At 44.5% G+C, this 17,038-nt stretch overlaps 1 protein-coding gene across 1 annotated transcript; it reads right to left on the reverse strand.

Moving 5' to 3' along the window:
- Positions 1–719: 719 nt before the first annotated feature.
- Snrpa1 (small nuclear ribonucleoprotein polypeptide A') lies at positions 720–17,038 on the reverse strand. Its single transcript, XM_028872816.2, is given in 9 exon segments — positions 720–977; positions 2,714–2,807; positions 3,382–3,457; positions 3,849–3,928; positions 4,508–4,610; positions 4,812–4,896; positions 5,313–5,341; positions 14,897–15,044; positions 16,873–17,038. Coding segments are annotated over 9 exon segments (756 nt in total). The 5' UTR covers positions 16,955–17,038; the 3' UTR covers positions 720–918.

Here is a 17,038-nt window from a genome sequence, read left to right on the forward strand (position 1 = left end):
AACTAGATGATAAGAAAAGTGTGCCTTAACCTGCTCCACAGAGAAGCCATGACCCTGTGCTCTGTCCCACAGGCTGCAAGACTATTCTACTTATGCTGCAGCACCAAGGGTTAGTCTCACTCCTACTTAGAATTTTTCAAATCACTTTAAACTTACTTGTTAGATGCTCGTGTGTTTAACTAAAAAGGTCAAAGGATATGCCCATTTGTCTAGTTCTAAAGCCTGCCGGCCTTTACAAAGAATCTGTAACATTTCTTAATCGGAAGTCATGTTTACTCAGAAAAACCACCCTCCCTGTACCTGTAGTTTGCACACAGAGCCATCAGACAGGAGAGAGCCTCTGCTGAGGAAATGTCTCTGTGGGATACAGCTGTGAGGCATTTTCTCAATTAGCCCTCAATGGGGAAGGCCCAGTCCAATGTGGGTGGTGCCATCCCTGGGCTGAGTTCTCTAAGAAAGCAGGCTGAGCCAGGGGAAGCAAGTCAGTAAGCAGCTCTTCTCCATGGCCTCCGGGAATCTGCTCTTTGAGTTCCTGTCCTGACTTCCTTCAATGATGAACAGCAATATGGAAGTGTAAGCCAAATAAACCCTTTCCTTCTCAACTTGCTTTTTGGCCAATGGTGTCTTGTTGCAGCAACAGAAACCCTAATTAAGACACTCCTCAACTTCCAACTTGAACAGGTCCTTACACCTCACTGCAAACACACAAGAACAGACAATTTGGCAGCACAGAAAGTGGCCTTTATTTTACCATTTGTAGAAAACTGGCATTTAGATTCCAAGGTTCATATTAAAAAATTATCAGCAGTAGTTCTGAGCATTCAGCAATGCTGACAGATTCAATGTTGCTCACACAACATAGGCTGTTACTCCATGCTCAAAAAGCAAGACTTGTCTCTAGAGTCTCTGCTACAGAGCTCAGGACCCATTTGTGACTGTGTCTTCTTCCATCTCTTCTTCACCATCATCACTTGGTCCTGAAAAAGCCAACAAAGGCAGAAGTCATGTCAATTTTGTGCTATCTGTTCACTCATCAGACACACACACAATAGTAAAGTGAACACACACACACACACACACACACACACACACACACACACACACACACACACACACGGGCAATGAGTGAGACTGGTATGAATTTTCCTGGAGTAGATGCAAGGAAGAACACAGTAAGCGCCATCACGTGGCCGGCGCCTTGCTGCGGCACCAGCAGGTCTTACCCCCCACCGCTCCTGGCCCACCAGTGCAAATGCTACTAAATGGGAAGAGCAAACATCCTGGAGTTCCTACAGAAATAATTTACCTTGCATGTCCCCGGGGCCCAGGGCCATATAACAATGCCACCTATCTTAAAAATACCTTATACCCTCTCCCTCAGGAGCTACTGGCAATCAATAGCTGCTGAGGTAGGACGCCATTTTCTTTAGAAGTGCTGTCACTGTAAGCCGCCCTTGCTCCAGGTCAACACCCCTGCCTCACGCTCATGCAAGCACCGTGACTAAACCCAGCAGGTCACAAAACTAAAAAAACAGAACAGCTCAAAGATAAGGATCCTTGAAAAGCTGTCATGGTAGTGATCCCCAGGGATACTTATACCAACATTTATAGTCTGTGTTTATTTGAATAATGTATCTTGAGTGCTCAACAAGTTATCTGACACAAACTTGACATTCACACATTACACTAGTTAACACCTACCCAAAACTCGCCTTGTGCTAAGTGCAATTATCACAATCCTCCTCCAAACCTTTTGATGATAGTACTTATCTTAAATTTAAAAATGAAAATACTTGCCTAATATGAAGAAGCCTGCCCAAAGACAGTACTGGTCAGGCTCTATATGTAGCCCATGCAGCTAACCACTAAATTACCACATATAGCCATACCTTTATAGGGATCTGTGTTCTAGGAATTTTATCACTGGAGATTTTGTTATTTTGTGAAGATGAACATGATAGAGGGCATACTTATACAAACTAGATGGTATAAGCTATTCAACTATCTATCTGGCAAAGGCAATTATTTTTTCTAAACTATGAACCTGGACATGTCACTGTTCTCAATAATGTAGACAACTGTAAAACAAAGGTAAGTACCTGTGCATCCATATGTGTGTAAACATAGACAACATACAGTAAAAATATCAGGTGGCGCACGCCTTTAATCCCAGCACTTGGGAGGCAGAGGCAGGCAGATCTTTGTGAGTTCGAGGCCAGCCTGGTCTACAGAGTGAGTTCCAGGAGAGCCAGGACTGTTACACAGAGGAACCCAGTCTTGGGAACCCGCCCCCACCCCCCAAAGATAACCACAACACAACAAAAAACAGGCAGAACAATTTTTAAGCTGTGACTTTATAGGATCACTATTGTATATGCAATGTGTCAGTTGATCAAAATGTCCGTTATACAGCACTTGACTTAGAAGTTCACAACCACCTCTAGAACTTTGTTCTTTTCATGTTATAGAATGTTTTGCTACAACTTGTAAAGACCCCACAAATATCCCAATGGCTTAACTTATTGCCCTGCCTCCCTACTTCTTTCCTTTCCTTTTTTCTTTCTTTCTTTTTTTTTTTCCTTCAACTCCTGATCCTCTTGCCTCAACCTCCCAAATATGGGGATCCCAGGCCTGTGTTGTCATGCCCACCAGGTACTCTCTGTAATCATCCCCAGTGGGACATTTTGCAAGGCCACACACAAGAGTTTCTGACCTGATCTGCGCTCTCTGCCAGGGATCTGGCCGGACTGTAGCAAGCCCTTCAGCCTCTCCACCTCTGCCAACGTCGATGCATTTGCGATGGCATTCTGGAAAACACAGGGAAAGGGAGACAGATGGATGATGACAGCCACCCAGAAGACACTACAGAAAGTCCTAGCAACTTCCCCATAGAACATCAACCACACAGTTCTGTGTAGGGTGAAGAATTTCACTGGCACATTAAACATCAGCCTAGAAAACACACCATCAATTTTCAATATTTAGGAAGAGATTCAGGCTCTTATACTGGGGAAGAAGCAATCACTTCACATGCCCTAAAATTCAAGCTAAGTATCTGGAGTTCTGTTACAGGAGTCGTCAGCCAGCAAATCCTGGGAAGCAGAGACTCTAAGACTGCACACCAAGGTTACTAAGTGCTCATAGGAGTCAGTGCATCCCAGGAGAAGGAGACCCACAGACACCTTTCATTAGTTCATGCATTTAATTCAGAGCAAAGTCTGGTCAAACAGTAACTTCAGGTAGTTTATTCCTGAAATAGAAATACCAGAGTCCTAACAACCATGAGACGATGGGATCTACAGTGTTGAGAACTAGGCCACACCACTGCCCTGGTCCCATCTCAGCTCTCTCCAGTCTGACAACCCCCACACACATCCTTACCTTGATGGCTTCTACATCCCCTGCAGATGGCCCACCTTTCTTTTTGTCAGTTGGCAAACCAGCACCTGGATTAAAACTTGGAAGGGAGAATAAACCGTTACAGTCTGACTAGTACAAACTGCTTCTCTTACTTTCAAAAGCTTTTGAAAGTAATTCAACCAGTGTAGTATCTTATCTTTGTTAACAAACTGATACAAGAACTCTCTCCTTCAGAAACACCACCCGATCCATTTTCTGATAGAGAAAACAGGATGTTTAACACCACATTAAGATGGTAAACCAAAATATATGCTCTGTTAACCTGGTAGAAATTTCCCATGATGCACAGACCACAAATGGCCAGATACCATCATTCAAATGTAATACCACACTAAGCACAGATTTGGGTTGAATTTGGAGGCGGCAAACTGCCAGACAACAGTGTTTCTGAAGGTGAAGTGGAGTTAAGTTGGATATCCGTGTCTTACGTTTTGCTTCTCCTGGCAATATCCTTTGCAAGCTGTGCACCCCGTTTGCCCTTGAACATTTTCTCTGCTTCCTGACGCTCCTACAGCGACACCACACACAGAGTTAATGGAAACAGGAATACCACATGCATTTAGATGCATTCCTTAGAAAACACCGAAGAGCATTCTCCTCAAGTATTCTGGGCTGGTAAAAACACCCAAAGTCAACTTCCACTAGGAGACACAGGGGTCCGACCTTCTCGGGCAAAGCTCTCAAACAATCCCCCTCCTAGTTTCAGAGGGATTCCCAAAGGACTACAGAGAATTAGCACTTCCAACAAAGGAAAAGCCGTTCTAAGAGGCAGAGCTGCTCAAAGCCGTATTATACTACACTCCTTGTTGGGACACATCTAAGCAGACAATCCCCTGGGTAGTTCTAGCATTTGGCCAACTCTGGAATGGCCAACAACTCCCTACCATAAATTGCTATGAGATAAAAAACAAAAACCAAAACCCCACAAGAACAACAAACAACCCTGACTTAATGCTTTCTTTCCCACACATTCAATTTCAAAGTAATGGTAACATTTACTTATTAAGTAACTTTAAAAATATCAGTCATGAAAGTATAAAGAAAAGGCCAATTCTGCAATGACTCCCAGCCAGTATGCGATACTCACTTTTAGTTTCACTTTCTGAAAGTCCAGTACTCTGACTTGTGGAACTTTATAGATGACATAAAGTCGGTAATGCTTCTTATTTGTTACAGGATTTCTTAGGATGCTATAAAAAAGGGACAGTGACAGTCACACTCACAGCATTCCATCTGAGGGTCATCTGAAAGTGTCATGACTGTCAGTCAAAGGAAGCACACATCCTTCCTATTTACTCTCACAAACAACACACAACCTCCAGAAGAGCTGCTCAGTGCAGCCTGATGGCGTTACTTACGGACTTTATTATTACAACAAGCCATTTCCATACCTTAGATATGTCAGTGATTTGAGAGATGCCAAAGGATCCAGATCACCCTAGAAAATAAGGGTCAGAGTAAGAACAAGACACGCTACTATTCTGGTTACCGTAGTTTGCGAACAATGTACAGCCCACTATCGTTTTTTGTGTGACCGTGGTTCAAATTCTTTTAGTACTCTTGTGAGCTGCTTGTCGCTGTGTTCCTCTAGTTTGTGTCTCTTTGATCTCGAAGAGTGTACAAGGGGTATCTCTTCGCTCCTAGCGTAGCTTTGGTCGCTGCACTTTTCTGGGCACAAACACCACTTTGGAGACCCAGTGCTGGCCTCGCCAAGGGACAGTTTCGGTCAGACTGTAAATAAAAACGATTCTCAGAGGATGGCCGTCAAAATTGATATCTGACCCCTTGGGAAAGTAAGTGTATCGCATCCAATATATGTAGATTCAGCTCCTTCCCTATTAAACTGCAGCCTTTTTATTTTAACTGGCCAGAGGCTCTGCAGGCACCAACACACGAAAGATCATTCCCCTTCACGTTCCTACTGCGGGACGCCAGAGCACTAAACTGACCTAAGGAACTGTACTTCCAATTGCCCCTGTGCTACATGGGGCACTATTTCGGGGCCATCGCTCGGGGCCCCGTGAGCCTGAGTCCAACGCCACTGACCATCTAACATGTGCAGAGTACCTTTGTGGCTAAGGAGGATCCATGGCCCGAGGAGGTTACTATATAGAGCGGTTGCTAGGCCTAGATATAGACACTGAATGGCGCAAGGCCAGTCTCCTCATATTTCCCTACAATGGAAGGCAACAGCCACCCCATAGAAAATCATAATTTCAGACCTCCCTATCACTCCTTAAAATGGCTCCTCATCACAATTATTCTCAAGCTTTCAAATTGAAAAAAGAAAGACATATTACTTCCGGATCGGGATCCTCTGTTACTTCTGAGAGAGGAACTAGCCTAGATTTATTACACGGGGGCTTGGCATGCTGATGCCAACGTGGTCCCAGTAGAGTAGAGCCTACATATTAAGGTTGCTGTGTATTTGATTTCGTGCGGTATATTGTTTTTTGAGACATAGTAGAGGCGCCTATTTCCATGCTTTACTAAGCTACGTGTTTCTTTGGGTTTCTTGAGCTCGCCCGATGTTAATTATTTTGGACATATTCTAGCATATATTCTTCATTTTGAATGGGATGGCAGCAGCTATTCTGCATTGATCAGTTCCTTTAATATGGGAATAACATTTGCTTAAATTTTCAAAACTTGTCTTCTTCATATTGTTCCGCTTCCCTCTCTTGACTAAAAATGTGTTTTGGCCACCTGTGGTGGCAAGGACCGCAGCTGTTGTCTGTTAATCACCACTTCGAATAAGAAATCAAGTTGAAGCAAATCTCAATGTTACCTGATTAATAAAAGAGTTAACATCCCATTGCAAGGACGCATGTATTTCTTTCCAAGATAAAACTATTGAGCCTTGTTCGATGTGCGCTCAGTGGATGAAATGGAGCTCTCTCACCTCATGCTCTTGTGAGTTGTCGTTGATTTGTGTTCGATAATCTATATATATCATCTGCTGTGTAATATACTGTCATTGCTTTGCCTTAGTTTTAAACAATAAAATATCTGACAGATAGCAATTTTACACAGCGGGCGTGGGCACGTAGTGGGCGATGCGGCTATACCTGTGTTAAAGTCTAGCATCTGTGTAGAGTAATGTGCATGTGTGTAAGACCGGGCTCCTATCCATTTACCAAGCAACCCGGGAATGGCACCCCTGCCCATCTAACTCTCGTGACAATAAGCGAGAACTAAGGTGTAATATGTTCACAAGTATCAATCACATTGATGTCTGTCGTGACGACTTCAGCGTGGGCATAAGCAGAGGGAACCACTGAGTTTGGATTATGTCGCAAGCAACTCGGGAGGGCTTAACTCTGACAGCGCCGACAGGAAACAGCAGTGAGAATCCACGCGTGGAATCACACGATAATATATATTCGCTATAGTGTATGTTATAATGCAGACTATTAGCGGCATGGAAGGGATTTATGATTTTTGTTCTCAAGTCTTCCCTCAAACTGTCCATAGAGAGACAGTATGGCGACTCATACAGATCAGTACACAGGTGAAAGACCCCATCATCGATGGAACATCTACAAGAACTAGAAAGTGATACTTGCTCGTGAAATCTATGGAAGCAATCGCTGGTTATTGATGGAAATAGTAATGAGCGAGTGACAGGACGCACGCAGTCATGCTATGACGGACTCATTGCATATTCAGTACTATATATGTGCACGCATTGATAATGGAAACGGCACAAGAGTAGGGAGTTTGTTATACCAAATCTACCAATAGAAATGGTTAATTAAGCGAAGCCTTCACGATAGGTTTTCTCCACCTCACATAATTAATCTATATAGATCTATACGACCATATCCAGAGGCTAATTTTAGTTAGAAATCCCCCATAATATACCATACGAACAACGGCATTTTCAGTCTAGCAGAGAGCTCGCCCCAAAGGGCTGTCCTCTTAGGTGATCTGGCAATAGTGACCTCGCAGTAAGTCTGTTGAGTTGACAGTTTACCACGGGAGATACCCCAGACAGGGGGAATGGTGGCGATATCGCTGTAGGGCAAATGTGACACGCACATAATGGTTGACAGAGTGAAACCAGAAGGTTACAACTCCAGGGTCATATATTGTCTAAGAGTATAGTCATATCTATTGTTGGACCGCTGACCCATTTGGGACAAATGGTCTTTGTCAGCTAGATACTATGGTCCCTGAGGCTGTGATACCTGCGACCCAATCATCTGTGTGATCGTAGGACATCGGCTGCTACATAGGTAATGTTACCTAATCCTCAGCTGTGAAGAAGACATTCTGGGGAGGACCCACTAATGCATCATGCGTTAGTGCGTTACAGAGGGACACTGGGACATAACACTCATGCACATATGAATTACGACAGAGTTGATAAAGAACAGTTAGAATCATCAGTAGCTAACCTCTCATGGCACCCCCAAAGGCCAGTTTGGGTAAAGGGACTAAAGCTTCTCCAGCAGGTCACTGCGACCACTGAGGCCGCAATACACTCGAACAGGTGCAGCTGAGCAAGTGAGTCAATGTGCCTTTAGTACAATTGGGAGATGACATGTTAACTTTGATAGATGTGCTTCACTACCATGATCTTTAAAACAGGCTATCGAGAAAAACGCACCTACAGAATGGGGTTTCTCTCGCTCATCGATAACGGAGAGCAGCGCTCTTTCCTGATGCTCGCTGATGAGGCCGCAAGTTCTCCTGTACGAGGGCGACGCCCTGGGCTTTGAGGGTTGATAAAAATGAAAGGGCCTTGAACTACACCAGGCTAGAGTGGATCGGGGATATAAGGAGAAACACTAGCCCAGTACAGGAGAGAAGATGCGAGAATAAGGCTGTCTTGTGAAATTCCAACAGCTTTAGGTTGTCAGGCAACCAGTTACGAACAAAATGACAGCACAGCCGGAAACAAGTGTCCCTGGGGATTCCTGGGGGAGCGTTTAACGACAACTGAATAGTGCGGGGACGCGGACTGTTCACCCTTGAGCCTAGGGCTTAACCCATAAATCATTTTTCCCCCTAAATCCATGCCATTCTCCTCACCCGTCTCTGCTTGTTGATGTAGGACAAATCGAAGAGACACGACAGACCTACTATCGATTCCACATATTTGCAGCTCGGGGTATAGTACAGATCCTGAACTAATACTATTTCTCTGAGCTGGTTTTTTGGCCTAGACTCGTGCCTTTGCCTGGGACCAGAGGAAAGACTCCCCTTGCTGGGGCATACGAGGTCTAGCTGTTTGCAACACGTGACTAGGGCCTGTCAGGATAGCTGGTGCTATGTACATGACGCTTGGGTATAGGTACATGATGTGACGAGGAGGAATGTGGAGTGGAGACCATATGCCTACTCAGAAAGGGACAGATGCTATAGCTTCTTCCAGCCACATGTTGGGTCTGGCCAAGGGCATAGGTCGCTAGAAGGGCCAGGGGAGTTGATCTCGATGTGGTAGTGTCGAGGACCTGTAGGACAGGATGATGGAGCAGTTGGATAGTGATCCTGTAAGTAATGTGAAGTTCTTGGTACGTCAAGTTCAGCAGTGGTAGAAAATAAAGCCTTAAAGTTGAACAGTAGCACTGTCCCTCAATATTAGAAGTTGTTTAAGTAGAGATACAGGGGGCTTTAGGTCTAGTGATCGAGTTGTTTTCCAGGTTCCTTGGCCTTAAGGTGTCCATACGCAGTTTGAAAATACAAGCGTACTTACGGTGTATGCATAGAAGGTATAACAACTTACACAAAAGCCATCAGAATAGGTCAAATAATCTGGCTGGGCAGTAGGTTATAGTGGTGATAACGCGATTTACAGTAAACCCAGCTTTCGATGAGGGACAGGCACAAGTAGAGAACATAGTGTGATGTTGGTGAATGTTCAACTGAACCGAAGGCTGGTCTCCAGAGGACAAGAGGTAAGCGCTTGCATCACCAGGTGGCGAGTCACATAAATAGTATACAACGGACGAAGCAAAATATTGTCCTATTTGCAAGAGACCTAAAGCAATCTGTCAAGTAGGACGGAAATGAGTGATTAAATGCTAAAGTTGAGTCATAGGTAAGCTCAAAGGGTCACAGTGCTGTTCTTACAGCTGTGAATAGCTGGAGATTCGCTTTCATTCGAGGCAATAACAGAGTTTTGTCTAATGTCATAACGGGAGTACAGAGGGGACCAATTCTGTGTGTCTGATTGACATAATTGGATTACATAGGGTGGCAAGATATACATGAAGATTGCGCCTTCCTACTCCAATTCATCTGATTTATCATAGCTAACAACATAGGCACTGAAAGTGGCGGAGGTACCCAAAATGTTATGGGTCAATATTGGTGAACAACCTCGGTCACTCTCTCTCACTCTGGAAAGTTCACCTGGGCAGAAGGACTTGGAACCGCTCACTTTTGGCAGTTAAGTGAAATGTCTTAAATATGTGCTTAGGCACACTCTAATCTGCGGCCTACAAACCAGAAGCTCAAGTTTTGAAAAGCAGGCCTGATCTGCTTCTACCTTCTGTACTGGACCCACTGGCAATATGGATAAAAGGATGTACCTAAAACTTTGGTAATGAGGTCCTTATAGGAGCTGACCTATACTCTTCACTCCTCATTTATGTGAGAAGATTGGAGTTATGTTATATACCTTTATATAGTTGAGCAGACAGGCAATCTGATCAGAAGCAGGCGGTGTGTGCGACTCGTCTAGCCTCTAAAAGTATATGAGTGATCGGTCGTCATTAGGATGTGCCTTAGATGCATATGCTTTAGAAGATATAAGTGAGGAATGCTATCTATTATCACTCCTTAGTCACTCTCATTTATCCATGATAGAAAGTTTATTATTCTTATATGTGATGAAGATGGGATAGTTGATGTATGATATACAGTAAGCGGAAGTCAGGGTACTAGTTACAAGTACATCTGGTAGAAAAGTGGATGAGGATCGAGTAAATGAGTTGTTACAGGCACGGCTAGAGGTGAAGCTCTAGTAAGGGAACATATATAAGAAACTACATCTCTTTCCACTTATGATGTGTCAGAAAAGACCTTCTGGAGGAGTGAAGAGGCAAAAGGCAAAAGACTAAAAAGATGATGCTAGAGGAGGCGTGTGCATTCATGGACAAGGGTGGCTAACTTACTCAACACGTGTTTTGCTTGAAGGCAATGAGCCGCAGGCTACTTAAATCATTGCACGTCTCTTCTATGCATAGCTGTCCGAGACGAGCAGCTGTCGCTCATAATCATGCACATTCAGAGAGTACTTCTGTGCTAGCTCGTCAAGCACTATTCAGCATGGAGCGGATTGTGGGATTTCACTAGGCAGTGCCATCAATCGACCAATGGAAGTTCTCTCACCACAATGGAGCAACTAGTGGCGGGAAGTCAATGTAACTTCTTCTCTCGAAGAGGGTCGTGAGGCTGATGTCAGGTGTGAACAAGGTCATTAAGGCCGTCGTCTCGTAGATCCGACCAAGGGTACTATCCGAAACCAGACATGAGATTCTGAGAAAATACTAGGATCATGACTTGGAGTATCTCGAGACAATGGAGAAGGTCGGGAGGGACGTCGTTGTTGTCTCTGGTTAGAGGTAGTAAGTCGACGATACACATATAACCCTGTATCACCCTCGTTGCGCAAGTCGCTCAGACACTGAGAGAGAAATGCTCAAGTATTTGACCGGAACATGACACTAGTTAAGACAAAAGACACTCAATACAATCAAATGAGTAGGATTAAGGGAACTTAGGAAGGAAGCGGTTAGCGCTAGAGCAAGAAGAGCGCAGCCCCAAAATGAGGGGGGACAAAGAAAGACCAAATAAATAGAGGGCGATTATCTCGGCGGCCAGGTACAGTGCTCTCGAGCATACTTACCCATAGACTATTAGACATTCTCAGACACAAAAACCAACACGAAAAAGACACTTCTGTAAACTAATATTTAAAACACAACGCTAAGATTAAACAAAGACCTAGCGTCTACGAACATGAGTGAATCATTATAGAGCTTAATATAACAAAAGCTAGAAGATAATCCAAAGATATCTTATTCTATGCGTGCTGCGCAAAAGTATGGCTTACGTGTCTCTGCTTAAGATATAGCTCTCTCCATTCATCTCTTCTGCTAGCTCCATTAGAGGATCTCTTCGCCTGTTGCGTCTGCGTACTGACTGCCTTGTTATAGCTATGCAGGATAGAGCTAGGATAAAGTTCCTGAGACTGACTCTTGTGCTATAATATCTCATATAATGCGATCAGTCGATCGTCGTGAACTACAGCTGTCATAACAAGCTAACATTTATCTCCATCTTGCAAGTATCTAACACCTCAATGCTAGAAGACCCCTCTCACATCCTGTCTCAAGGAGGGCAGCAAGAGCACCTTGGTCTCGCGGCTATAAGAATTGTGCTGATCTCACGCGTGGTGCGGACAGTACATCAGCTAATCAAGTGTGCCTCAGGGGCTTTCCATGCTCTTTTCTCATTGTCCCACGAGATTGACGTAATATAATAGTTACATACAGCGCTGTAAGGTGAGCGACTTCAAGAGAATATACTTCCGAACAAGCAGTACGTAGAAACCTTAGTCAGAGGTATTATTTGTTCAGTGTTTTATAGAATAGAACACGAGTGATTGAATCTCTGCATTCTAGCGAGCTGAGTGGTCACATGAGACCCTGCCGGTCTTTCAATCACCTAAAGCAAAATGGATATGATACATGGAAAGACAAACAGAGAGAAAATGCGCTTTATCGTCACTCTAAAAGCTCTCATCTCACAGAGAATACTACCTTATGTTGTACAATGACTAGCTGCATGTCAGTTTAGCCGTATCTACTTATCATCTGTACATAACCAACATCACGTGCTGACGTCGCACATCTAGTGTTGGTGAATAGAGCATAGAGCATAGCGGGGGCTGGGTAGAGTTTGTCGACTGAGTGTGACTAACATGGATCATTACTTTTTTTTAAGATTCATTGTTGATATCGAGTGATCCAACCGTGCGTTGCGTGCTGCACTGGGGCAGAAAAGAGGAAGCCAGGATCCCTCATGATAATAGGAATGAGTGTAGTGCAGATGCACGATCACTCATATATGAGTGATGATGGAGGCAACTTCTCGCAAGCTCTCAGCGATGGACCTCTTGGAACAAGAAAGTATGCTCAGACAATCCGCAAAGCATCGCCTCTGACAAATACTATCCCACTACAAGGAGGCTTATGCTCACCACTCAGCCACTAGAAGAATGGAAATACCTTGTACCATGGTAAAATTGAGAGCAAGTCGCTACTCTCGTGTTAGTATCACGGTCAGCTTCAGAGATGGTTTTAAATAAAGCTGACTATAGCCAGCAGGGTGGATGGTGCTAGAGCATTCTCGAGTTTTCTGCACGCTTGGTCAATCGAGAACTCAGGCGAGCTCACCTGAGTAGACGGACTCAGCATGGGGTCCACATATGCGGAGACCAAGGAGCCACGCCATGGAACAACACAGTGCAGACCTATGGATCAAAAATAACCAATAGATATGTATCATTCGTTGGGGCAGTGGAATCATTGATTTCTTCACAGGTGATGTGTTACTTTTGTATATTACTTAGTGACAGCGTGTTATATTAGGGACGTAGTGAATAAAGTTACCTGTATTGATTGATTAAGATATAGACTGAATTCGGACAAATATAACGAGAGATCAAGAGGAAAGGGTAGTCGTGTGGGCTCGGAGCTAGGATAAGATTAGGTATCTAGCAGGAGAACCTGTGGAGTGTTGTAAATAAGTAGGGGATATAGGAATGAGGGGATTAGGAGGTGAGCTCACTCCTGTATATTATTGCGAGGGCTGACGTGATGAATTATTGATGAGGTAATTAGAGTAGATACAGAAGGTCCAGATGACAAAAAGCAAGTATGGTAAGTGCAGAATGCAGCAAGAGATAAGCTGCCGCAGTGCTAAGCATGAGTGTCTTAACTATAGAAGTTGCAGCTCATGTGATAGCAGTGAGGAGCTTGGGCTGTGACACGGCCTCACTGATCCAAAAGTAGGTAAAGAACAGATCAGAGTGGCGAGTTGTGTGGTGTGTGTGTGTGCCGGTGGGTGTTGTCGTGTTGGTGATATGTAAAAGAGGAGCGGGAAGGCAGAAGACGTAGAGCAGAGATGTGGCGCACGACAGAGATCCATTAATGTCAAGAGACAAATCATGAGTATCATAAAAGGAGACGAGCTGAGTGAAGAACCTAATGCTGGTGAGTAGAGCAGATCATAGGATCAGCCGTTTACACCAGGCTTATACGGATGCTGAGAAGAACAAAAAAAAATAAATAACAAAAAAACAGACAGATTAGAATGAGGCTCCGGTGAACAAGTATAATTTTATTTTATAAAGATTTTATTGAGACTGGGTCCCACTATGCTACGGCATCTCCCTCCCTACAGTCGGAAAAACGCTGCTATGGAGACAAGGCTGGCTTGACCTGCGCTTCTAATCCTTCCCTACTCAACTATTAGAGTTAGTGCCGAACTAGGGACCACCAAATCCTGCGGCCTTCAAATGCTATATAAGGAAGTTGTTTTTATGTTGTGAGGAGTGCTGGGCTGCTAGGAAGCCATTGTCGATCTCTAGAATCTGATAATGTCATCGAGAAGCACCAACAATCTTATTAAATTACTAGAATACTCAAGCAGTTCGTTCAACTACGAATATGAAGTCTCGCCATGAAGATGGTGAGTATGGTTCAGACGCAATGCCACTGTTTAATCTCCCTCCAAGTGATGTCTTGGAGAAAAGCTAACTCTGTCACTTAACTCTCTTCCCTTTTAGAGATATTACATAGTATCATTGTGTATACGGCGCAGACAGAGCTCAGGCAGAGGCTGAGCCGCTAAGTGCATCACGCTCATTAGAATGTCTGTTTAGTAAACCAGACGAAACGTTCTCGATAACCTAGTAGCTTAAGCACGCACTAGAGTTGTGAAGCATAATATATTTCGTCTGATAAACTGAAGCGCTCTCACGTGTCGAAATGGACAATGCTGCAACATTTTTGAGCAACCTCACGGAATCATTCCCTCTTCAGGTAGTCACAAGGCAAGAATGCTACAGATTCTTAGTCTTAGCACCCATGTGGTAGCAAGCTCCCGCACAGTTGCCTCATGTCTAACTAAAAGCGCTCTAAGCGACCAGAGGGTACTCAGAAGATATAGGCAGCTATTCAAGATAAGTCCTGAGGTAGGTGCTCCTCTGAACAGGGCTAGCAGAAAGCTTAGACAAATCTAGGAAATACGCATATAGTTGGTAATTCAAAACTGTTTGAAAAGAGCTCACTAAAGGAATCAGAACCATGTAGTTTGACTTATCAATTGTTACTAAGTAAATCGACCTGCAGGCAAAATACTAATATACATAAAATAAAAATAAAAAAATACATTGTCTTCAGGGTACATTGTAACATCTACTTCAGGGAAGAAAGTATTCTCACTAGCAGACACTCACCAAATTCTGTTGTTGTTCACTAATAATGTTTTGAGTCTTCTCAATAAAGGAAAACCATCCAGTTTCCTGATCTCATTGTCAGAAAAATCAATAGCATCAAACTGGTCTAAAGTAGCACCTAGATTTTCAATGACAGGAATTTTATATCCTGTAGAGGGCGGAAAAAAAACCACATACAACAAGTATTAATATAAATGAAAGGTCATGAAAACAGTAGGAGTACTTGATGGTAATTAGACTCAAAGTATTCATTCTAGTAGTATTCAACTGGCAGGGTGCCACGAAGCATTCAGTCGGGCACTAAACTTGAAGAGGCTGAAGACAAGAACAGATGAGCACACTTACTAATATTGGTGTCCACTGTTTATATGTCACACTGTTCCAAGTCCTTAGAGTTATTAGGCTCCATGACAAATTAACACTGCTTGCTGTTAATGCCCAAGCCTCACTTGGACACTGGTGACAAGCGTTCTCAACCGTTTGAATAACTCATCAGTAAGGACATCCTCATGGTATCCTGACTCACCCTCCTCTCCACCAGCTCCAATTCAGAGCTGAAAATGGTTATAGACAGCTACAAATCACACTGTGAGCATCCCCTTGATTGTCAAAATCATCGAGGTAGGTACCAAAGGAAGAAAAGAAATTTAATACACAACTCAGCGGTGACAGAGTGCAATAAAATATGGTACCAAAATAAGCATTCTCAAGACTGCATGGTCTTCAGAGATGCAGCACAGACCAAAAATGAGCCAGGACAGTAAAAGGGCCCAGATGCTCCTGAACTGGACCTTTGTTTAAGAAAGTTAATTTCAACTAATAACAGCACCAGGATTTCCTGTAGGTCAGCTAGAGATTTTAGCAAATGGCAGAGCATAGTCCAATGAGACTGTGGTTGCCTCAGGTCAGGTATATAATCTTAACCCCTTTCAAAGCCATCTCCAGAAGTCATTGATAACTCAATTTTAATGCTATGTGGGGTTATTTGTTGTTGCTGTTTGTCTTGTTTTATACAAGACAGGAGACTAGGCTGGCCTCGAACTCAAGAGATCTGCCTGCCTCTGCCTTCCAAGTGCTGGGATTAAAGGCTACCACCGCCCAGCTAATGCTGGGTTTTGTTTTTTGTTTTTGGAGACAGGGTTTCTCTGTGTAATTTTGATGCCTGTTCTGGCTCTCGCTCTGTAAACCAGGCTGGCCTGCAACTCGCAGAGATCTGCCTGACTCTGCCTCCCGAATGCTGGGATTAAAGGCGTGTGCCACCGTCGCCAGGCCTGCGAATGCTAATTTTTAAACTAAGCTCTACTCAACAGATGAGAGTGTCCACCACCCCTCACATGGAAATGATGATTAAGCCTTGGTCAAACAATTCAATCTTGAAAACACCTTCATAAAAGTGAACTATCAGGGGCTGCGGATCTGGTTCTGTGGGGGAAGTGCTTACCCAGCACACACACAATCCTGGGCTTGTCCGCAGCACCGTATAAACATGGGGCACACATTTAAACCCGGCACCCGGAAGTGGAGGCAAGAGGGTCATAAACCCTTAACTATATAGCGGTTTCAAGTCAGCTCTGAGCACACGAGACCCTGTCTCAAAAACAAATGGACATCAAACGGGAATTATTGTACAATTAAGGCAACTCTGACTTATAGCTAATCTACCCTCACCTGCCATATTAACGCATTTGTTAAAAACCAGCCGGTCTCCATCCCGCATGTACCATTTGCCTATTTTCCTGGCCCCCCAAACAGTTCAGGCTGCTGCTGAACATGCTGGGCAAAGCCAAACGAGTTACGGACCCGGGAAGGAATCGAGGAGCCGTGTCTGCTAGCGGGAGCGGGCAGCAGATGGCTCCGAAGGGCCTCGCGGGACCGTCGATCCGAGGTACCCGGGACCGGGGCGGGAGGCCCGGGCCAGGTTCCGGCCTCGGCGCACGCGGCGGGCCCAGACACAGCCGGCGCCCCGCCTAACTCACCTCGAAGGTCCAGCTCGCGGTCCCGCACAGCGTTGGTGTACTGCGCCGCCTGCTCGATCAGCTCCGCCGTCAGCTTCACCATCCTGCCGCCGCCCGAGTCCCCTCACTTCGGCCACCGGCCCGCGCCTCCCGCCAGCGCCGTGTCCCAGAGTGCACCGCGCCGCGC

This window comes from Peromyscus leucopus, chromosome 1 (assembly GCF_004664715.2).
Source record: "Peromyscus leucopus breed LL Stock chromosome 1, UCI_PerLeu_2.1, whole genome shotgun sequence".
Classification (NCBI taxonomy): domain Eukaryota; kingdom Metazoa; phylum Chordata; class Mammalia; order Rodentia; family Cricetidae; genus Peromyscus; species Peromyscus leucopus.